The following is a 25,092-nucleotide window of genomic DNA, read 5'->3' as shown; positions in this document are numbered from 1 at the left end:
GGCAGGACTGAAAAGACTGAACAATGACAACAGCTACAGTCAGACACACTGTTCCTCAACTCTCACATAGTGAGGTCATTTTGGTCCTCTTCGAGTAGGAAGGACAATAACTATTTAGATCAAACCTACTTGGAAGGGAAGTACCTTGATTCTGATGCAGTGATATATGTCTGGAGAAACTAGTTATAAATGAAGTCTTAAGGACGGACTGACTCAGCATCCAAGAGTACTGGAGCAATCCAGCTCCAGTTGATTTCCTTGATGTAGGACCTACTGATGCACTCGGTAGGCAGGCAACAAGCATTTATTAAACACTTATTACATACCAAGCTAAGTGCTAGGGATAGAAAGAAAGGCAAACACATGGTCCCAGTCATGGAAAAACTCACATGCTGAGGAGATTATGCAAACAGTCATGTTTATATAGAATACAGAGCCTATGTGAATGATAAGGAAGCTCAGAGGGAAGAAAGTGAAGAATGAGGGATCTCCTCATGAGGATGTTTAATCCTAGAAATATTAAAGAGCTTCTCTAGCTTTTTGGGTTTTTGTTGTTTTTGTTTTTGTTTTTTTGAGCAGGGGAATCAAAATTGTACATTAGGAAAATGAGTTTGGCAATTGAATTAAAAAATTGGATTTGAGTGAGGAAGTGTCAAGACAGGGAGACCAAAAAGACTACTGCAGGGGGCAGCTAGGCTGCAGCTAAGTGGTTCAGTGGATAGAGAACCAGCCCTGAAGTCAGCAGGACCTGAGTTCAAATTTGACTTGAGACAAGTAACACTTTCTAGCTGTGTGACCGTGGGCAAGTCACTTAACCCCAACTGCCTCAGCAAAAAAAAAAAAAAAAAAAAAAAAAAAGATTGCTGCATTTGTCCAGACATGAGGTAGTAAATACTTACAAAGATGTGTTTGTGCAGAGAAGAGGACATGCATGAGAGCTGGATGTTTTGAAGGTAGAAGTGACAAAACTTGGCAATAGTGTAGATATCAGAGATAAATCTAAGTGAGGAGATGAAAGTGATACTGATGTTATAAGTCTGGTGATTAGGGGGATGGTGGTGCCCTTGGAATTTTAAAGAGCAAAGGGTTGGAAGGAATATAATGCCTTTGGTTTAGAAATGTTGCATTTGGGATACCTAGTTAACACCCTCTATGAGTTGTCTAAGAGGCAGTTCGTGATACAAAGGAAGCTCTATAGAGAGGTTAAGGTGTGTGTATGATCTGGGAATCATCTTAATAAGAGATGATTATTCAACCCATGAGGAGCTGATAAAGATTGAATGATAATAGAGATCAGAGGTTTTTAACTTTTTTGTACATGGATCCATGGACTCCTTCCATATTCTTAAAGATCTAAAAATAAATCTTTCTCCATCTGCATGGATCCAAGATTATATTAATTTGACCCAGGAAATTAGGAGGGGACAGTATGAAGTTTGCTATAATAGTAACTCCAGGACTTTAATCAACATGATTGTGACTAGAGATTTGAAGTCCTAGAGGTCAGAAAAAAAATTGAAGGCCAATCTAGAGCAACCACCCTCATTTTATTGATGAGGACACTGAGAGGCAGAAGATTTGGATTACTTGCTGAAGATCAGAGGTAAATGGCAGAGTTATATTCAAACCCAGTTCCTCTGTATTTGAGCTGGCTCTAAGATTCTTCCCACCATACTACACTGCTTCCATTTATTGGCCAAAGTGAATTGGTAGGAAAACATTTCTTTAGAGCAGGGGTTATTCACAGATCTAAACTTGATTTTTTTGAGAGGAGGGAAAGTACTATAAGGCAAGCTTCTGCAGCATGATGTTTACATCTCTAAAAGTAGCTTTAAGGAAAAATATAAAGAAAGGCTTTCTTAATGTTGAAAAAACTTTAAAGTAATACCAATGCAATAATAATTATATTTTTCCTTTTCACCATATTTTGTTCAAATTATGAAATCATTTGATTCTACTATTTCCTTAAATGATCTAGCATCAATTTCTTCCCTTCCATAGTCCAAATACTAGAAAAAAGGAAAGTACAGCGGTTACCTTCACTTTTTCAATCTAGAAGCTAGGTTTAATCTACTCTGCAGAAGAGTTATATAATGAAATCATACCTTCTCAGTGACCAAGGATCAGGGAGTAGAGGAAGGAGGAACAGTTTGGCCACTAGTTAATAGAGAAGTCATTGGCTTATACTGCAGGCAAAGAAAAGCCAATAGCCATTGCCCAGGCTCATTTCAGCCATTCAAAGTGACTTGGACACCAACTTTTCCCTCTTCAAGTAGAAATCATTGGGCCAAGTCTAGGCAAATCACTTTAGGGACTGGTTCAAGAAGAATCCAAACTGAGCTCATCTCAGTGGATACCCTCAAGGCCTGAAATGGATAATTTACAAGAACTAAGTGAACTCTGGCACTGACCAGGCACTTTGTGCTCCTGTGGTCATCCAGTTAATCCTACATCTCTCAGAGCCCCTTCCTAAACATCAGAATTTCCCCTGCCAACTTCTGTTTTATCTACTGCTATTCATCTCCTGGATCAAGTAGTAACTTGACTTTCTCAAATGTTCAACCACCAGTATCAGGAAACTTGATCATGAAAGTATATTCCAGATCCCTATCTAAATCATGGATCAATAAATTAATTATTAATTAATAAATTAATGAAAAACAATTTCTCTGGCCCCCAAACCTATTCTTACTCCCAATAACACCAGCAGTTAGAGCAGCTCCAGGTGTCCAACGCGTCATGTTTCCTGTCTGCTTTGTGGTCTATAGGGTGCCCCCTCAACCCCCAGCACCAACACAACATAGTCAGCACAGAGACTGACCAGATCCCTGAAAAGCTCAGCCAGTAACTCATAAATATCTCTGGAGAAACCTAAAATAGTTGCTCTTGACTGAACTCTCAGTCTTTCCCCATTTCAGTTCTATTTCTTGAAAAGGAATTTTTCAAGTTGCCATGGATCTTTCTTAATGTGGAAGCTATGTTTGAATGGGCCAATAGAAAAGGAGAAAACTTTATAGAAGAGGTGAGAAGCCAATGGAAATGTGACACCTCATATATTTATAGTTTTTTTTTTTTTTTTTGATGTGCTGATCAGTTTTGCTGTTACTTTTGATGTAATATGATTTTGGGGTCTCCTGACCTTGGGGCTTTTGTAAAAAGGAGTCCTTGGTCTTCTGGCTTTGGAATCTGACTCAGGAAACTGAGCACACCCAATCTATCTGAAGACCACCCTTAATTCATCTGGAAATTACTTCCTATCCTCATACTGGGTCATAGAATTAACATCTCTATGAAAGCTGTCTAAGTATCTCCTTGTTTCAGTCTCTTTGCTGGATTCTAACCTTTGCTTAGAATTCAATCTGCTCAGTAATGGCGTCACATTGCTTTTAATAAACTTTGCCTATTGACTAGGAGATGGGTTCAAGCCTGCAAATTCTTTTGAGACTACTCATGACACCAGTCTGGGATTTTTAGGGTCCCCCCTACTCAACCTCAGCACTTTTTCCTTTTCCAATTTTTTTCTCTCCATAATAAATATTATTTATTATATAGAAAGACTCTGAGAGAGTGTGGCAGTATTGGAGTCTAGCTCCAGTGAATACCGAGAGTGTGAATAAATATCCAAGGCCAAGTGGAAGACATACTTTGCAATTTCCATTTATTAATTTGAGAGCCAGGATCTATATACCTTTTAGGCTAGTGTTACATTATTACTAGCTTGAAGTTCAGGTGATATCTAATACCTTCCAGGATTAATGTATAAACCCAAAAAAAAAATCAATATGCTTTAAAAAAAAAGGTTATCATCCTTGAAAATAATATTAAGATTTTCTCTATGTATCTCAAAATGCTTTAAAATATAGATGGTAATTAGAATAAAATTAGAAATAAACAGAACATATGTCTGGAAGGGGAAAAAATATAGAATTGTGAGCTCAAACACAATTTGGATATGCAAGTTCCGCTGACAAGGCATTACAATCATATATTTGATTTAAACTGCATTGCCACAGAGGGAAAATTATTCCCCATTTCTCCAGCTATACTGATCAGATTGATGCTCTGGGAATCATCTCCAGACACTAACCTCTAGGGACTATAATAACCTATTTAATATTTACCATACTTTCACCTTGTTACACCTTTCCCATTTTAGTGATTCTCACTCAGTTATCCTTGATCAAATCATGTTTTTTATCCCCCACTAACTAGGGATTGCTCCCTTATTAACATCTATCCCCTCAATCTAAAGTTTTCCCAGTGTACCATTCTATTCACATTCCACTGTACTCTCTGGAAAATCTGCTCCATAGAAAACAAATTAGCTTTTATCTTAAATCTTTTTCCTATTCAGTCTGTTTTCTTGCAGTCAGAGAGATATGTCTTTCACTTAATTTACCTCTATCAATTTATTATCATTACTATTATCCAATATCGTATTAGAAATGTTGGTTTTAGCAATAAGAAAAGAAATTAAAGGAATTGGAATAGGCAACAAGGAGACAAAATTATCACTCTGTGTATGATATGATAATATATTTAGAGAATCTTAGAGAATCATCCAAAAACCTACTTGAAACAATTAACAGCTTTAGCAAATCATCAGCATTTCTATATATTGCTGACAAAGCTCCACAGCAAGAGATAGAAAGAGAAATTACATTTAAAAATAGCTGTAGACAAAACAAACCAAGACAAACCCAGGAAATATATGAATACAATTTCAAAACACTTCATATGAATACAATCTCAAAACACTTCTCACAAATAAAGTGAGATCTAAACAGATGGAAACATATCAACGGCTCATGAATAAACAGAGCTAATATAATAAAAGTGACAATTCTATCTAAATTGCTATATTTATTCAGTGCCATACTAATCAAACTGCTAAAAAAAATTTTATACAGCAAGAAAAAATGATAACAATTTATCTGGAAGAACAAAAAAAAATCAAGAATATCAAAAGAATTCATGAAAAAAAATTGGTCCATTATATTAAATTAAAAAGTTTCTGCACAACAAAACCAAGAAAAAGGGGGCAGCTAAGTGGCACAGTGGATAGAGCACCACCTCTGAAATCAGAGAACCCCCGAGTTTAAATCTGGCCTCAGACACTTAACACTTCCTGGCTGTGTGACCTTGGGCAAGTCACTTAACCCCAGTTGCTTCAGCAAAAAAAAAAAAAAAAAAAAAGCAAAGCAAAGAAAAAGAAAAACAAGATTAAAAGGGAAGTACATGGCTGAGAAAAAAAAAATTTACAGCCAATGTTTCTGACAAAGGCCTCTTTTCTAAAATATATAAAGAACTGTGTCAAATTTATAAGAATACAACTTATTTCCCAACTGATAAATGCTCAAAGGATATGAACACAATTTCCAGGTTAAATTAAAGCCATTTATAGTCATATGAAAAGATACTCTAAATCATTATTGATTAGAGAAATGCAAATTATAACAGTTTTGAGGTGCAAGTTCAAATTTCTCAGATTGGCTGAAAGGAAAAGATAATAAATGTTGGAAGAGATATGGGAAAACTGGGACACTAATGCATTGTTGCTGGAGTTGTGAAATGATCCAGCCATTCAGGAGAGCAATTTGAAACTATCCCCACAGGGTCATAAAGCTGTGCATTCCCTTTGATCTAGTAGTAATGCCATGACTGGCTCTGTATCCCAAGGAAATTATAAAGGAGGGGCAATGGCTCACATGTGCAAAACTGTCTCCATGGCTCATATTTGAATTGGTAACTAATAAAAAAGTGAGTAGATGCTCATCAATTGGGGAATGGCTAAATAAGTTACAATATGGAAAGTAATAGAATATTATTGTTCTATAAAATAGGAACAAACTGATTTTAGAAAAACCTGGAAAGATTTACATGAACTGATGCTGAGTGAAACTAGGAGAACCAGAAATACAGTGCTTGTTATTGGTCAGGCCACATGCCAAATTTGAGTTCAAAAGAAAAAGCCAAAATAATACCTATCCTCATGGAATTTTCTATCTCATTTAGCATGTAGCACATCTATAACTAGGTAAGTAACAGTGTCTAAAGATCAGAAGAAAGATACCTTACAGAGAGGGCATTAGCATCTTGGATTAATAGAAAAGGTTTTCTACAGAAGGTCATGTTTGAGTTGAATCTTCAGTGAAGTCAGGAGATTCTCCAATAACTTCAGAAAATTTAATAATTCTTTTTTCTTATTATAACTTTTTATTGACAGTACATATGCATGGGTAATTTTTTACAACATTATCTCTTGCACTCACTTCTGTTCCGACTTTTCCCTTCCCTCCTTCCAACCTCTCCCCTAGATGGCAGGCAGTCTTATACATGTTAAATATGTTATAGTATATCCTAGATACAATATATGTGTGCAGAACTGTACAGTTCATTTGTTGCACAAGAAGAATTGGATTCAGGAGGTAAAAATAACCTGGGAAGAAAAATAAAAATGCAGTTTATACATATTTCCCAGTCTTCCTTCTCTGGGTGTAGCTGATTCTGTCCATCATTGATCAATTGGAACTGAATTAGATCTCTTTGTCAAAGATATCCACTTCCATCAGAATACATCCTCATACAGTATTGTTGTTGAAGTACATAATGATCTCCTGGTTCTGCTCATTTCAATTAGCATCAGTACATGTAAGTCTCTCCAAGCCTTTCTGTATTCATCCTGCTAATCATTTCTTACAGAACAATAATATTCCATAACCTTCATATACCACAATTTACCCAGCCATTTTCCTATTGATGGGCATCCATTCATTTTCCAGTTTCTAGCCACTACAAACAGGGCTGCCACAAACATTTTGGCACATACAGATCCCTTTCCCTTCTTTAAAATTTCTTTGGGATATAATCCCACTAGAAACACTGCTGGATCAAAGGGTAAGGACAGTTTGATAATTTTGAGCATAATTCCAAATTGCTCTCCAGAATGGCTGGATCCGTTTGCAATTCCACCAACAATGTATCAGTATCCCAGTTTTCCCACATCACTTCTAGCATTTGTCATTATCTTTTCCTGTCATCTTAATCAATCTGAGAGAAATGTAGTGGTATCTCAAAGTTGTCTTAATTTACATTTCTCTGATCAATAGTGATTAGGAACACTTTCATATGAATGGAAATAGTTTCAATTTCATCATCTGAAAATTGTCTGTTTATATCTTTTGACCATTTATCAACTGGAGAATGGCTTGATTTCTTATAAATTGGAGTCAATTCTGTATATATTTTGGAAATGAGCCCTTTATCAGAAGCTTTAACTATAAAAACTGTTTTCCATTTTATTGTTTCCCTTCTATCTTGTTTGCATTGGTTTTGTTTGTACAAAGGCTTTTTAATTTGATATAATCAAAATTTTCTATTTTGTGATCAATAATGATCTCTAGTTCTTCTTTGGTCACAAATTCCTTCCTCCTCCACAAGTCGGAGAGGTAAACTATTCTATGTTCCTCTAATTTATTTATGTTCTCATTCTTTATGCCTAAATCCTGGACCCATTTTGATCTTATCTTGGTGTACAGTGTTAAATGTGGGTCCATGCCTAATTTCTGCCATACTAATATCCAGTTTTCCCAGCAATTTTTGTCAAATAGTGAATTCTTATCCCCAAAGTTGGGATCTTTGGGTTTGTCAAACACTAGATTACTATAGTTATTGATTATTTTGTTCTGTGAACCTAACCTATTCCACTGCTCAACTAATCTATTTCTTGGCCAATATCAAATGGTTTTGATGCCTGCTGCTTTATAATATAGTTTTAGATCAGGTACAGCTAGGCCACCTTCATTTGATTTTTTTTTTCATTAATTCCCTTGAAATTCTTGACTTTTTGTTTTTTCCATATGAATTTTGTTGTTGTTTTTTCTAGGTTATTAAAATAGTTTCTTGGGAGTCTGATTGGTATGGCACTAAATAAATAGATTAGTTTAGGGAATATTGTTCATCTATATTATATTCGCTCGGCCTATCCAAGAGCACTTAATATTTTTCCAATTATTTAAATCTGACTTTATTTGTGTGGAAAGTGTTTTGTAATTTTGACTTCCCTTTGGTAGATAGATTCCTAAATATTTTATGCTATCGACAGTTATTTTGAATGGAATTTCTCTTTGTATCTCTTGCTGTTGGTTTTTGTTGGTGATGTATAAAAATGCTGAGGATTTATGTGGATTTATTTTGTATCCTGCAACTTTGTTAAAGTTGTGAATTATTTCTAATAACTTTTTAGTAGAATCTCTAGGGTTCTTTAAGTATACCATCATATCATCTACAAAGACTAATAATTTGGTTTCCGCATTACCTACTCTAATTCCTTTAATCTCTTTCTCAACTCTTATTGCCGAGGCTAGTATTTCTAATACAATATTGAATAATAATGGTGAGAGTGGGCAACCTTGTTTCACTCCTGATTTTACTGGGAAAGGTTCCAGTTTATCCCCATTACCCCATATTAACCCCAAACATTATGATGTTTACTGATGGTTTTAAATATATGCTCCTGAATATTTTAAGGAAAAGTCCATTTATTCCTATACTCTCAAGTGTTTTTATTAGGAATGGATGTTGGATTTTATCAAATGCTTTTTCTGCATCTAGTGAGATGATCATATGGTTTTTGTTAATTTGGTTATTGATATTGTCAATTATGCTAATAGTTTTCGTAATATTGAACCAACCCTGCATTCCTGGTATAAATTCTACTTGGTCATAATGTATTATCCTGGGGATGATTTTCTGTAATCTTTCTTCTAATGTTTTATTTAAAATTTTAGCATCAATATTCATTAGGGAGATTGGTGTATAATTTTCTTTCTCTGTTTTCAACCTACCTGATTTAGGTATCGGTACCATGTCTGTGCCAAAAAGGAATTTGGTAGGACTCCTTCAATCCCTAGTTTTTCAAATAGTTTATATAGCATTGGAGTTACTTGTTCTTTAAATGTTTGATAGAATTCACATGTAAATCCATCTGGTTCTGGGGATTTTTTCTTAGGGAGTTGATTAAGAGCTTGTTTTATTTCTTTTTCTAAGAAGTTTAACCAATTTACTTCTTCCTCTGTTAATCTGGGCAAGCTATATTTTTGAAGGTATTTTTCCATTTCATTTAAGTTGTCAAATTTATTGGCATAAAGTTGGGCAAAGTAACTCCTAATTATTGCTCTAATTTCCTTTTCATTAGTGGCAAGTTTTCCCTTTTCAGTTTTAAGACTAACAATTTGATTTTCCTCCTTCCTTTTTTAAATCAGATTTACTAAGGGTTTGAACTATTTTATTGGTTTTTTTCATAGAACCAACTCTTAGTTTTATTAATTAATTCAATAGTTTTTTTTACCCATACATATAATTTGCAAATAAAAGGCTACTAAAAAAAAAAGTATTTCAAGTTTAATATTTGACAGGGGGGGGGTTAATTTTTCCTTTTCTAGCATTTTTATTTGCAAGCCCAATTTCATTGACCTTCTCTTTTTATATTTTATGCAAGTAGCTCTCTATAGATAATGAAACTTCCCCTTATGACAGCTTTGGCTGCATCCCACACATTTTGGTATGATGTCTCATTATTGTCATTTTCTTGGGTAAAGTTATTAATTATGTCTATGATTCGCTGTTTCACCCAATCATTCTTTAGTATGAGATTATTTAGTTTCCAATTATTTTTTGGTCTATTTTCCCCTGACTTTTTGTTGAATGTAATTTTCATTGCATTGTGGTTGCATTTACTATTTCTGCTTTACTGCATTTGAGTTTGAGGTTTTTATGTCCTAATATATGGTCAATTTTTGTATAGGTTCCATGAATTGCTGAAAAGAAAGTGTACTCCTTTCTGTCTCCATTAAGTTTTCTCCAGAGATCTATCATATCTAACTTTTCTAGTATTCTATTTACCTCTTTGACTTCTTTCTTATTTATTTTGTGGTTTGATTTATCTAATTCTGAGAGTGCAAGGTTGAGATCTCCCACTATTATAGTTTTGCTGTCTATTTCTTCTTGCAGCTCTCTTAATTTCTCTTTTAAGAATTTAGATGCTACATCACTTGGTGTATATATGTTTAATATTGATATTGCTTCATTATCTATGCTACCCTTTAGCAAGATATAGTGCCTTTCCTTATCTCTTTTAATTAGATCAATTTTTGCTTTAGCTTGATCTGAGATCAGGATGGCTACCCCTGCTTTTTAGACTTCACCTGAAACATAGTGGATTCTGCTCCAACCTTTTACCTTTACTCTGTATGTATGTCCCTGCTTCAGGTGTGTTTCCTGTAAACAACATATTGTAGGATTCTGGCTTTTAATCCATTCTGTTAACCGCTTCCTCTTTATGGGAGAGTTTACCCCATTCACATTTATAGTTAAAATTACCAATTCTTATTACTTGCCATCTTGTTAGCCCCTGTTTATGCTTTTCTCCCTTCTTTCCCCCTTACCCCCCTCCCCAGTATTAAACTTGTGAGCACCACTTGCTTCTCACAGCCCTCCCTTTTTAGTATCCCTCCCCCGCCTTAGAGTTCCTCCCCTTATCTTACTCCTTTTCCTAACAATTTCTGTATTCCCTTCCACTTAGTTTACTTCTTCCCTTTTCACTTTTCCCCTCCCACTTTTCAATGAGGTGGGAGAAGTTTCACCTTAAATCGAATAGGTCTAATATTTTTCTCTTTAAGCCAATTCTGAAGGCAGTACAATACCCACTATATTCATCCCCCTCCATTCTTCCTCTCAGATATAATAGGTTTCCTTTGCCTCTTCATGAGATGTAGTTACCCCCACTTTACACTTTTTCTGGTACAATGTCCTTTCCACATCTAGTTTCTAGAACAAGGTATACATGTATTCTTTATACATCTTTATAGCATAAATATAGTTCCAAAATTTCTTTATACCTTTAAGGTTTCTCTTGAGTTCTATATTTGTAGATCAAACTTTTTGTTAAGTTCTGGTTTTTTCATCAAAAATAGGTGAAATTCACCTATTTCGTTGAATGTTAATCTTCTTCCCTGGAAAAAGATGCTCATTCTGGCTGGGTAAGTTATTTTTGGTTGCATACCAAGTTCCTTAGCTTTTTGGAATACCATATTATTCTTCGATCTTTTAATGTGGATGCTGCTAGCTCCTGGGTGATCCTTATTGTGGCTCCTCTATATTTGAATTGGATTTTTCTAGCCACTTGCAGTATTTTTTCCTTCGTCTGAGGGTTCTGGCATTTGGCTACTATATTTCTTGGTGTTTTGATTTTAGGATCCTTTTCAGTAGGTGATTGATGAATTCTTTCAATGTCTATTTTACCCTCTGTTTCTATAACTTCTGGGCAGTTCTCTTTGATAATTTCCTGGAAAATAGTGTCCAGGCTCTTTTTTTCATCATGCTTTTCTGGGAGTCCAATAATTCTCAGGTTGTCTCTCCTGGATCTATTTTCCGGGTCTGTTGTTTTCCCAAGAAGGTATTTCACATTCTTTTCCATTGTTTGATTTTTTTTGGTTTTGCTTGACTGATTCTTGGTGTTTCCTCAAGTCATTTATTTCCATTTGTTCGATTCTGATTTTCCATGAATTATTTTCTTCACTCACTTTTTTATGTCTTTTTCTAATTATCCAATTGATTTTTTAAGTGGGTTGTTTTGTTTTATGGAATTTTTTTCCATTTTGCCAATTTTATTTTTTAGAGAGCTATTTTCTGTTTCCATTTCACTTTGTTTTTCAAGGATTTGATTTCTTTATCCACTCTACCTTTAAATGAGTGGGATGACTTATCCAGACTCTCTTGCCAAGCTTCCCATTTCTTTGCCCATTTTTCTTCTAGCTCTAAGAGCCTTTTTAATTTCTTCTATGAGAGTCTTGTGCATTGAGGATCAGATCATATCCCCCTTTGGGGATTCACCTGGAGACAGTCTGTTTTTAGTCTCCTCAGGGTTTAAAGTCTGCTCTCTATTCAGATAGAAGCTATCAATACTTAGTCTGTTTTGATTTTTTTCCTCATTTTGTCAAAGAAGAATCAAAGAAAACAAACTAACAGGAAAAACAAATGGTCTGCTTTTTGGGGGAGGAGGAACTGGATGGTATTACTGAGCTTCCTCTACAGACTGCAGGGGGTAGTAGCGAGGCACTACCAGGACAGCAATGGCTACTCTGACACTCTGAGAATGTGCTGAGACACTGTGGGGGAGGGGTGGCCAGGTCCCTAGAGACCCTAAATGTTCGGGATTGTATTCTTCACCCCCTGTGTTTTTAGCTTCTCTGCTTATCTACTGGCTTGCTGCCAGGGCAAAGTATCCACACTGTGTTAAAGCTCTCTCCACAGAAATGGCTGAGATCACACCCCACCCCACTCTGGTCTGCTCAGTGTGAGCTGCCTGCCTTACTCTGCTGTGCTGCCGCTACCTACCTTCAGTCTGTGTCTGATCTAACAGTCCCCACCCAGGCCCCACCCACGAGCAAAAACAGACCTTTTCTGGCGAATTTCAAGGATGTCTTCTCTTGGTAACTGTTTGTGATTTTTTTTTTTCAGTTAAGCACTAATTCTGAGGCTTGTCATGAAATAAAGTATTCTGAGAGCAAGATGGAGCTTAGATAGATGTGTGTCTCCTCTCTGCCATCTTGGCTGGAAGTCCCAAATTTAAGAATTCTAACAAACACTATAACCAACCATTTCTCCAGAGAACTCATGATGAAACATACTACCTACTTTCTGTCTAAGAGGTAGTAGAATTAGGGAGATTAAAATATATTTTTGAAAGCTATGCATATTTATTACAGGGGTTTTGTTTTTGTTATTTAGTTAGTGAGGAGTTAGAGCAAGAGAAAGTAATTTTAATTTAAGAAAACTAATTTTTTACATAAAAATATAATATATTTCTATTATGTATATTGTTTATCTCCACCTGATACACTTTCAGGATTTTGCAGTGAGTTCATGGGAGTGGGACCAAGAGAAGCACTTAGGAAAAATATGAATTTATCTTTATGAACTTTATTCATCCACTTCACCTAGCCTTGGTCCTATCTCTCTTTTCTTTGGGTTATGCTTTTAATCTGATTTGAAAACTTCCCCTCACTCTCACATTGAAGCCTTCTAATCCACACATTAGGAATATCTTCTTCCTTGTCTCTTGCCCATTCCTTCTTTTCTGTCCCACTCCAATCAATATCCACCCCCTTCTGGTAGGTTTCCCCAATTAACCTCACATAACTTCTATCATTTTCTACATTCCCCATCCCACATATGTCCAACCTAGCACTTCTCCAGGTTTATCTCTATTAATCTTTCTTTTTCTCTTCCATCTTTTTACCTTATAACATGCTACAGACTAGAACACAACAATGTGGAAAAAGATACAGAAATTGGAGAACCTATTTTCTAGTCCAACCCTTGTCCCTGAGCTTCTGAGCATCCTTCACCTTTCCGTGGCATTAAGTTTCCTTATCTGTACCAAATCCCAGAATTCTATAATGCTTGGAACAGAAATCTTTACTGTAGGGTTCCTGAACTTAAAAAAAAAAATTGTCAGCTATTTCAATAGAATTGGTTTCTTCTGTTATCCTATGTGTTACATTTTACACATTAATGTAACATGTTAAGATTTGAAAATCCCAAATATTTCACTTTTGTCCCCATAGCACCCAGGAGATGGGTGCTCTTATCCCCATTTCATACATGAGGAAACTCTAGCAAATTGAGGTTAAGTGTCTTCCTCAGGTGACACAACGGCCATGTGTCTGAGGCTGGGTTTGAAGTGAGACCAGGGCAGGAGGGATAGACAGGAAATGCAAAGATGTCCCAGGAGCTGAGGTACCTCAGGGTGTGTCTGACGCTCTCATTTTACAGATGAGCTGCTGAAGGTTAGAGAGATGGACCGACTCACCTGTGGCCACTGGGGTGAGGAGCAAGGCAAGAATTTGGACCCAGCTTCTTGGACTCCAAATCCCACAGTCTTGTCCCTTCCCCACTGGCACTGGTTGTGAGGGCAAAGAACAGGTTTAAGAGTAATGAGTGGGAATAGAAAATGGTGCTCAAGAGTGAAATTCAGAGTTCTAGAGGGAAGAGTTTGGGATAATGGTGACGTCTGAGTTTTGGACATCTCTGTGGCTGACTGAGGAGAGCTGGAGATGAAGGCATTAAGGGTGGTGAGGAGCTAGAAGGTCAGAGGGTTAGAGGGGACATGGGGGAGAAGACTGGGAGCCAGATAATGGATTCCCTAGAAGAAGGAGGGAGAATGACTTAGAGGCTGGGTTAGCAGAAAAAAGCATCTGGGCAGTGCCTGCAATTGCACTGAGTGCTGGGTGAAGCAATGGGTAAAATGAATGTGGGGCCAGGAGAGTTCAAGCTTACATCTTGGAACTGACTTACAGCTTCCCTTTTATACCCTCCATAAGGATATTTTTCTCTCTTACACATTACACTAATGCCAGAAAACTACAGAAATTATAACCAAGGCTGGGACATTTCTTTTCTTTATTAGTCAAGGGTTATCCTATTATTTCTCTTCATTTTTTAATTGAAGTTTTTTCTACTTTTTTATTAAAGATTTTTATTTTCACAATATATACATGGACAATTTTTAACACTGACCCTTACAAAACCTTGTGTTCCAAATTTTCCTGTCCTTATCCCAACCCCTTCCTCTAGATGCCAAGTAATCCCATATATGTTATACATGTTAAAATATATGTTAAATCCAATACAGGCACATATATTTATACAATTATCTTGTTGCACAACAAAAATTAGATCAAAAAGGAAAAAATGAGAAAGAAAACAAAATGCAAGCAAACAACAACATATAGAGTGAAAATGCTATGCTGTGATCTATCCTCAGATCTCCCAGGCTTCTCTCTGGGTACAGATGGCTCCCTTCATCACAAGATCTTTATAGTTGGCCTTAATCATCTCATTATTGGAAAGAGTCACATCCATCAGAATCGATCGTCATATATTCGCTGTGGCCGGGTACGATGATCTCCCGGTTCTGCTCATTTCACTCAGCATCAGTTCATGTCAGTCTCTCCAGGCCTCTCTGAAATCATCCTGCCGATTGTTTCTTACAGAACATAATATTCCATAACATTCCTATACCATAACTTGTTCAGCCATTCCTCAACTGATGAGCTTCCACTCTGTTTCCAGTTTTTTGCCACTAGAAAAAGAGCTGCCACAATTTGTTTTCATTTTTAAAAGCTTCTGGTCACAAACACACTTCGGGCATGTTGACTGTTATATTTTCAGTAACTAATCTGAAAGAGCTTAGATCTGGGTTATCAGCTGTGAAATTGGCCTTGTCAAGTCCCTTGAAGTCTCAGCCTCTCTTGCTTTGGTTTTCCAAGGGACTTACAGGTGACTCCCCACAAGGCGGTGGGTTACATGGGGGAGGTGACCCTCAAGGAGAGAGGCTTCTGAGGGAAGGTCAGAAAAGCAGCAACTCTGGGAGCTATGGAGTGGGAAAGAAGCACCATCCAGCACTGGAGAGGAAGTTGGGGGATGAAAGATCTTTAGGGAGAAAGTCCATTCCCTATGAGGGCTGGAAAACAGTGACCACGAAAGGAAGGTATCTGAGACAAAGAACTTGGTAACAGATTCAGAGACTGATGCATAAAGTACAGGGCAGAGGTGGACAGAAACTGAATGGGGGCAGGGCCAGGATGCATCCTGGGAGGGGCTGAAAATGAAGTCTCTCCTGGGAAGAGGGTTCCAACTCAGCAAAATGAATCTGAAAGACAGGAATAATGGGAGTGGGGGGCAGGAATCTGCTGCCATAAGGCAAGAGGGGCACCTGTTGATCAGAATATTGCACAGATCAGAGCAAAGGCAGGAAGGTCCTTCGGAACGTTACTCCAGAGGTCTCTGCAGTGGAGGCCTCCAATCTCAGGCAACCTGTGACTGGGGATGTTGGATTTTCTCCACTCTTCAGTGGCAAGAGAGGTCCTTTGTGTTTCTTCTTTGTCCAATCAGGGAAAGGTCAGTAGAAGAAACTTTTTAGATATTAATCACAGCAGGGAGGACTCTGAAATGCAGGAGGTTTCAAATCCAGGCAGCCATGGTCTGGGTAGGAGGATTTCCTCAGAGACCATCTCATATTAAGTATAAGAATTAATGCCGGTAAAGCTAAAGTAACTTGTCCAAAGGCATCCAACCACTGAAGCCAGGGCTATGTATATTCAGAATCCCAGTCAAAGAACTCTATTGTAGCCATATGATAGTCTTTCCAAGTGATATAAAAAGATTTTCTTGAATTTAGGCTGGTCAGTGTCTTTTCTATGGTTTGACTTAAAATGTCCTCTTCCCAGAAGCTGTGAAAACACAAATATTTTGTTGTATCTTTATCTGAGTTTCTTTTTTTTTTTTTTGATATTTCATTAATTAGTTAATTTATTTTTAATTGACAGTTGCAAATACTTTTGTTCCAACTTTTTCCCTCCTTCCCTCCACCCTTTCCCCCAGATGGCAGGTTGACCAATTAATGCTAAATGTTAAAGTATAAATTAAATACAATATAAGTATACGTGTCCAAACAGTTAATTTGCTGCATTAAAAAAGTCAGACTTTGAAATAGTGTACAATTAGCCTGTGAAGGAAATCAAAAATGCAGGCGGACAAAAACAGAGGGATTGAGAATTTTATGTAGTGGTTCATAGTCATCTCCCAAAGTTCTTTTGCTGGGTGTAGCTGGTTCAGTTTATTACTGCTCTATTGGAACTGATTTGATTCATCTCATTGTTGAAGGAGGGCCACGTCCATCAGAATTTATCATCATATAGTACTGTTGTTGAAGTATATAATGACCTCCTGGTTCTGCTCATTTCACTCAGCATATCTGAGGTTTTTAAATAGCCCCGATGCCTGTGTCCTCTGTCAAGTCCCTTTGGCCAGTCCCTCCTGTCTCCCACACTTTGTTCTTTTATAGTTTCTATGACACAAAAGTGTGTGAGGGGGAGTGGGTGTGTATACAGAAGCTACTGTAGGAAGGTTTTTGGCAGCACATCTGCGATATCTGACAGAGCTTTAAGCTTAATCCTTCCCATGCCCTCCTCATGACCGGCCCAGTGACCGTCAGGAGAAGACCTTGTCTGCAGGGACGTCATCAGGAGCAGGCCCAGCACAGGCTGGACACAATCTCCCTTCACAATCATGACAGAGGGTTGGTCCTATGCCAGGTTTTAAAGAAAGACCAGCCTCTAAGTAGGAGAAGGGTGGGAATCCTGGCTACACAAGAGTTCTTATGAGAAACTTCAGGTTGTGCAAGTCACCAGGAATCAGTGGTGTGAGAAATCAAGGCTAAATGGCCAATGAGAAATTTGGGGTCATGGGAGAAGCACAGGATACAAAAGGAGGGAGGGGTTAGTTCTCCTACTCTCCGCCCTGGTCCCCCCAGGACTGGTTCCTCACTGTGTACTCTCAGCAGAGGAGAAGGGCTCGCATCAGGAAGGACAGTAAGAACTGGAGGAGGTTCCTAGGAGGATAATCAGGACACAGAGCAGGAGGGGAAATATGGAAGGAAAGGAGCCATTTTTAAGCACCTACTATGTGCCAGGCACTGTGTTAGGCATTTTATATATAGAAATTATCTCATTTAATTCTCAAAGCAACTCTTTGCAGTAAGTGCTGTTGCTCTCCCCACTTTACAGGTAGGGAAACTGAGGCACACAGAGGGGCAGTAACTTGGGTCCCACAGCTGATAAGTAACTCAGGTCTCTTGCTGACTCCAAGCCTCGTGTTCTGTCCGTGGCACCACCTAGTGGCCTCCCGGCCAGGGACAGATTAGCTGAATTCCAGGATCTGCAGGCCATGCAATGGGAAGGTTTCACTTTTTGATTTTATGTTTATGGTTCTACTGCTGGGGAGGCAGTGGGAGAAATAAATGACTGTAAAAATACATTTAATCTTTCTCTCGTTATTAACCTGTCTTTCCAAGGAGCTTATAAGTAGCCGAGGAGCCTCGTTGGTACAGGGTGGACTTGACCAGTGATATCCAGCTCACACAGGAATGAATCCCTGACGGCCAAATACTGACTCAGAAAAGCACAGGTTCACATTGTCCACGCTGTCACATGTTAATGTGTCTGTTAAACATCCCGGACTGCATCAGTGTGGGCCCCCCTGGAAGGTGTTGGGCCCCCTTGGAGGTGTTGGCCCCCCCGGAGGTAATGGCCCCCCTGGGAGGTGTTGGGCCCCCTTGGAGGTATTGGGCCCCCTGGGAGGTGTTGGACCCCCCCCCCCCCGGGAGGTGTTGGGCCCCCTGGAGGTGTTGGGCCCCCCTCCCCCGGACTGGATCAGGAGGAAAGGCCGTGTCTCCCCAAGGAAGCCCTGCTGTGGGATCCTCGGCAGCTCCCTCTCTGCCTCCCTTCCAGGGCTGGGCAGCCTCCCCCCACGAGGCCCCGACACCCTCCTTTATGGGGAGAGAGAGGGACCAGGGGCTGGGGAAGCAGGTTCCAGAGGAAGGGAAGGACTAAAGGCAGCCGTGAGGGTGAAGAGTTCGGCTCTGCTAACTAGAACCTCCAGCGGGAACGAGGACGTCTCAGAATCCCTCTGGGAACAGGAGTCAGACTCACTGACTGAGCGTCCCTCTCCTGGTCCCTGCTCCTGGCGCGGCTCGTGGTTCCAGGAAAGAGCCGGACACTAAGAGGGGCCCATCTAATAGAGAACGGCCCCACGCTTCAGGAACATCAATGCGCTGGAATATTGCTAAATGTTACATCAAAAATGGTGCAAAGGATGGTTTCAGAAAAACCCGGGAAAACCTGTGTGAACTGATTCGGAGGGAAGTGAGCAGAACCAGGGAAACCGTTTATGTGACAACCAGAACAAAGCCAATTATAACAGAAAATAGCTTTGAAAGGTTAGCACAATGACCCACTTCAGGTCCAGAAGCCTCGGGATGAAGCCTACTAGCCACCTCTAACAAAGAAGGTGATGGAGTCAGCTCCTCATTGAGACATATATACATATATTTTTTGAGTGGGAACTAGGCTAATATGGGAATTTGTTCTGCTTGACATGTATATTTGTTTTTAAAAATTTAATTTTTCTTCTTTCTTCTTTCCCAAATTGGTAGAATGGGGGGAGTGACAGAGAAAGATAAGGTGAAATTTTTTCATTAAAAATACAATAAAGTTATTTTTCTGCCATTTGCTCTTTGTACTTTCTTTTTTACCTAAAGTCCAGGAAACATTGTAGAAAGAATATTAGGTAACTTACTTTAATATTTGTAGGTTACAATCCTGCTTTTCCAAGGCTTCACACAACAGATTAATTCCATTTTCACCAAAAAAATTGTGACTCAGGTCCAACTTTTTTAGGTTCTCAATGCTACAGAAAAAAGGTAGGAGATTCCGAAGACGATCAACAGTGAGTTTACACCGAGACATCCTGAAAGAGAAGGACAACCAAGGGAAAAATGACAAACTCATTTCTCTATGGGCCGTTTATTTCTTGAGTTTTTTTGTGTGTGTGGGAAGGGAATCAAACTCACAGCTTCTTTGGGCTACACTTCAGAACATGTATGCGTACATGTGTATAACTCAAATGCTGGAATTTGTTTTGCTTGGTCCCATATATCTGTTGTAAAGATTTGTCTGGTTTTCCCAAAAGGGGAGCAGGAAAGATATGTAAATGGGGAATTTAAAAAAAGATAGTGAATGAGAAAAGAAAAAAAAAAGTCAATAAGGAATCTTCTTTTTTTTCTTTAAAAAAAGAATAGAGGGAAGGTCAGAAATAAGCACATACTCAACAGTTTTGAAAGCTAGATTGATTTTATTTATTTAAAAATGGAAACTGAGTGAATGCCCTTCAGCTGGGAAATGACTGAATAAATTATGATATATGAAGGAAATGGAATATTATTTTTTTTTAAGGAATAATGAGCAGGCTGACTTACGAAAAGCCTGGAATAACCTGATGCTGAGTAAAGTGAAACAGAGGTTTCTTTAATGGCCCTTTTCAAAGAATTAATGACCAAACAAGTAATAGAAAGGATCATAATGTTTAAATGATTTTGATTAAATAAAATTAAAGAGATGCAGCTGGTGATACACTGGATAGAGCACCAGCCTTGAAGTCTGGAGAACCTGAGTTCAAATCTGGTCTCAGATCCTTAACACTTCTTCAATGAACACAGGATCAAAGGATATGAACAGACAATTAAAAATACTTCATTTTCTTCCAATTCTATATAAAATCAATTTTTTTTTCAAGTTTAATTGGTGTAGTAGATAGGACACCAGCCCTGAAATCAGGAGGACCTGAATTCAAATATAGCCTCAGTCAATTAACACTTCCTGGCTGTATGAGCCTGGGCAAGTCACTTAACTCCAATTGCCTCAGAGGAAAAAAAATTTTGAGTTCAGAATTCTATCCTTCCCTTTCTCCTCACTGAGCCAGTAAGGATTCTGAGATATATGTTATATGTTCAATCATGTAAAACATTTCACATAATTAATTTTGTGCAAGATTTGAAAGAAAGGAAGTGAAAAATAATATGCTTAAATGTCTATTCAGACCTTAGTTATTTCTCTAAGATAGTATTTTTCATCATGAATCTTGTTTATTGTCCTGGATCACTGAAGTGCTGAGAATAGTAAAGTCATTTAAAATTCTTCATTGTACAATACTGCTGTTACTGTATACAATCAATCACACCCATTATTTTTCACTCAAAAGTGTTGGTTTCACTGCCATGTTCATGGACTCTGAAATTCCATTTTCTGATTATGATTATTTACTATTCCATCTTTCCCTTTGCTTTACATTCCTTAACCTGTCCTTCATCCTTCCTAATTTTCCAGTGTTATCATACTTTACTCCCTTTCTCATATTCTATGATGCAAAAATGATGGCTTTGATGTAATGATTTATACTTGAAGTCCTATTTCCTGACTGCTTTTTCACTAGTTCTTTCCATGCCATTCCTCTTTACCTTTATCTTCTAACTTCATGAAGATTCAGGTCAAATATCACCTAAAATAAGCCTCCACTGCAACCCTTATCAACTAATACTTTTCCTGTAAATTTAAATGCGCTTTAATTTTTACTTTCATGTAGTCTTTCATTTACTGCTTTTTCTACTAAGATAAGTTTTCTGATGGCAGAGACCATTTTTTTTTTTTGCCTTTCTTTGTATCTACAGTGATTAAAAGTGTTGATTAATTGGCTGCCTTTTAGAGATTTAGGTTTCTTTCAAAGTAAAGCCAAGGCACTAAGGCCCAAAGGAAAATTTCAAGAAGAGATCATTCCTGATCATCCCAACAATTAATGTTACTTGCCTCTTAAAATGACTTTATACATACTTCATATTTACTTAGATGCATGCAGATTGTCTACCTCTCATAGAATATATCTTTAAAGATGAGGACTATTTCATTTTTTTCTATGTATCCCTAGTACCAAGCACAGAGTCCTTCATAATGTAGACATTTAGGAAACTAAATTTTCAATTGTGGGATTCTGTTTGTAATATGCTGAAGGCTATCATCTTCAAAAAACTTCTCCCATTTCATGTTCCCATCAAGGACATTTTCAATAAACGTAGAGTTGAAGTAGAAATATGAACCCAACCTTCACATCTTCCATGTCCCCATTTTAGAGAAAGTAAGAGTTAGTCTCCTCATTGTCCTGAAGCTATCTTGCATTTAGTCCAGCTAGAAGTACCTCTGCTACCTCTGGATATTGGGTTTTTAATCTTTACTTTTTATTTTCAGTACCTCTTTCCACTTATATAGCAAAGCAAAAAACTATTCATATTAGACTCCAAAGGTATTACTTCTCACTGTCACTGAGGAAGAAAATTTTTTGTTTTGGAAAAATATTGACAGAAAACAATTCTAAAGATAAAAAGACTCTCAAATGCACAAATGAATTTGTTATTTCATATATTTTGGAGGTCCTTTTTATGATACAGATCAAACCCCATTAATACTTATCCATCCTGTGGTCTTTTGTTCTTTTTTCTCATACACTGACCACAGAACATCCACCCAACATGCTGGAGTACTTCCTCACTTTCTGGCATTGCCAGGGAATTACTAGAGTATTTAAGCTGTTATTATTGTTTGTCCTTCAATCTTAAAGAGGACCAGGACATCAGGGAGCTGATGCCATGACATGCAGGTGAGCAGGTGATTTGGATTTAAGTGTGGGAGGGCTGTGCAAGGTCACCTGCTTCACTTTCCCTTCCAGAGGCACCTGGGTCCAGAGGCCTGATATAGATTAGGAAGACTGGAGATGGCTCTGGATGATGGCACTCAAGCAATCCTTTCATCAAACTCATCACAAAGCCAGTTCATTTTTTTCTCCTATCATAAAACTCCTTGACGACATATCCTTTATTCCTATTCTTCAAAGTTTCGCATTGATTGTGTTTTGCAAAACATAATCATAAATAACCATAATAAGCTCCTGCACTACCATCTGTAAAATACTCACGCAATTCTTTGGAGACTGTATATTCCATTTCTCACTGTTATACAGCAAAACCTATACAATGGGGGTGTAGAAAAGATGGGCCTTTGTGTCCATGAAAATCTTTAAGTCAGCAAAACACTGAAATTTCCTGAAGGCAATCCAGTTCATTTTTCTCCTCCTGTTCAATTAAGAGCCCAACTGAATGTCCATATGCACTGTTTGTCCAAGCTACACACAAACTGGATGAGTTCTATAGGTTTTCTATTCAAATGAAAGCCATAACTCTTGTCAACAGACATTTTTTATTCATTTAGTTTCTCCTATGTGGATGGTTAGGTCAAACTCTTTTGAGTGGTTGTAGATGCTTGATACAACTGAAACAACTTGGTCTCTATAAAGAAGATTATCTAGAGCACTTTATCATCCATATAAAATCCTTCACTTCTTTGAAAATTCCCTATTTTGGGGTTATGGAATGATATATATATATATGTACATATATATATATGATATTAGGCTTGCTTGTTATGTTGATTTTGCTCTCAAAATCTTTTCTCTTTTAAGATTCCATGTTAAAAAGGGGAGCATTCTGCAATGGAGAAAAAGAGGAGAAATAGTAGGAAATATAGGTGACATAAAAACAAATAAAAAATTAAACAGAAATTATATGTATTCTTCCAAAATCAATACACATTCCCTTCACTCTGATTTGTTTTCTTGGCATGCATTTTCTAAAACGCACAAAATGAAAAGAATAATAATGAAGACAATTCTGATTATGTATTTTAAAGAATACAATAAAAGGAAAAGATCAATGATAAATGTTAGTTCTTATTTTTAGATAACAATGCTCAAGATATTTTTGAATTGTCTAATTATTCCTAATTATCTCTTCTCCCTAAATCTCTTTCAATACTGCTTAGTTACCTCTTATTACAATAAATTTCTATTAGAGTCATTAAGAATATATTGCTATTAAAGTTATTAAGTACCTGTTAAACATCCCTATTAAGTACCAGTCAGAACACTAGATATTAGAGATACAACAAAACAAGTGGAATAGTCTCTGCCTTCAAGGAATTTGCATCCTATCAGGGGGTATAATGTATAGATAGATGGAGACAAAATAGATAAAAATGAATTTCTGTGAGGAGGGCTCTAAAAGCTCAGAAATTAGGAAAGGTTTCATAATGAGGGAAGTGAAAATGAATCTTAAAGGACACTAATATCCTTAGAGAAAGGAGTTAAAGCGGATGCAATTCTAAGCATGGTGGTGTAATGTCTAGGCTAGGTCTCTGGAGGGCCTCAGGATCAGTCAGAGTCAGGATCGGTCATAGTCCTTGGTCTTTAGGAGGAAAAGTGAAAGAGGCAGGCAAGCTGCCATGTGGTCCCTCAAAGATTAATCATGGATTCTGGAGTATGGAGCCTGAAGTCTTCTCTGCTGAGCCCGCTGCAGCAGAGAGAGTCTGTCCCCCTCCCTCAGCCCTCCAATCATTCCCTAGGATTAGCTCACCAGAACACATTCAGCAGGCCCCAATCCTGAGGAGAGCCATCACATCACCACATCATCTAAGTATGTTTATAGAACCATTACATCTCATGGAGTAGGTACTTAGCCTTAAGTACTCTGCTGTTCTGGATTCCAGCACACCTTTTCAGATTCCTGCCTCTGCAATCATGGTAAGCCAGAGTAAAGGCACAGAGACAGGAGATGGACTGCAGGACATGAACAACAGAAAAGTCATTCTGGCTGGATCATAGAAAATGGGGGGAAAGTAAGCTTCAGTGAGGTTGGAGAGGTAAGTGTAGCCCAGATTGTAAAGGGCTTTAAATGCCAAAGGATTTCATATTTGCTATGGAGGTAACAGGGAGCAACTAGAGTTTACAGAATAAAGCAGTGGCACAGTCAGATTTGGTGCTTAAGGAAATCACTGGGGCCATTGTGGGAAGGATGGATTAGAGAGAGGAAAAATCTGAAATATAGAAACTAATTAGTAGGTTACTGCAATAGTAAAAGTGATGAGGCTCTGAACTAGAAGGGTCATTATATGTACAGAGGTAAGAAAATTATATATATATGAAAGTGAGGAATCAAAGGGAAGAGTGAAATTGCAAACCTGAATGACTCAAAAGCCATAGGGAAATGAGGAAGAGATGTGGGTGTTGCTGAAAAGTTAACCAATTCTGTTTAGACATGTATAAGAAATCTTAATTAAGTCTTGACCATGTTCTTGGAGTATTTTCTGTAATTATAAGGAACCTCAATGAATGTTAACCAGGTCCCTCTGCATAACCTTGTACCGAGAACTATTTGTACTGAGAAACTACAATTATTTGATAAGACATTGGGAGGCGCAGGAAAAGCTGGACACTTTTCCCTGTGCTTGATTTAAGACTTTCCTCTGAGCCTTGGTAGGTGTTTTACCCCCAGAAACCTTAGTGAAACTAGCTAGCTTAAAGGAATGAGTGAACTTCTCCCTTTGGAGGAAGCCCTCCATATCTGGGAGATGTTCTCTCCAGGGGATCCTATGTCATATAATAAACTTGGCACAGGGCCTCTATAAATCCCACAAGGGGTAGACTTCACACAGGAACAAACACCTTAACTGAGATGTGTTTTCCCCTTTGGGCTGCATTCTGAGCAGCTGCATGATTGGGGACGCCCCAAGCTTGAAGAACCAGGAGTTGATG

At 37.9% G+C, this 25,092-nt stretch overlaps 2 protein-coding genes across 2 annotated transcripts in view; both read right to left on the bottom strand.

The window, feature by feature from the left end:
• Window positions 1-14,512: 14,512 nt before the first annotated feature.
• LOC127555278 (NACHT, LRR and PYD domains-containing protein 12-like) overlaps window positions 14,513-25,092 on the bottom strand; it is a 167,256-nt gene continuing 156,676 nt past the window's right edge. Inside the window, exon 10 of the mRNA XM_051987503.1 lies at window positions 14,513-15,879. The gene's annotated coding sequence lies outside the window, so the exon portion shown is untranslated. The remainder of the gene's footprint in view (window positions 15,880-25,092) is intronic.
• Window positions 14,513-25,092, bottom strand: part of LOC127555279 (NACHT, LRR and PYD domains-containing protein 12-like) — a 123,868-nt gene continuing 113,288 nt past the window's right edge. The window contains 2 exon segments of the mRNA XM_051987505.1: window positions 14,513-16,295; window positions 19,201-19,371. Coding sequence (XP_051843465.1) covers window positions 16,154-16,295; window positions 19,201-19,371 — 313 coding nt within the window. The 3' untranslated portion in view covers window positions 14,513-16,153.

This window comes from Antechinus flavipes, chromosome 3, assembly GCF_016432865.1.
Source record: "Antechinus flavipes isolate AdamAnt ecotype Samford, QLD, Australia chromosome 3, AdamAnt_v2, whole genome shotgun sequence".
NCBI classification, from domain to species: Eukaryota; Metazoa; Chordata; class Mammalia; order Dasyuromorphia; family Dasyuridae; genus Antechinus; species Antechinus flavipes.
Note: the sequence above shows the minus strand (reverse complement) of the source record. Positions and strands in the feature narration are given on the sequence as shown.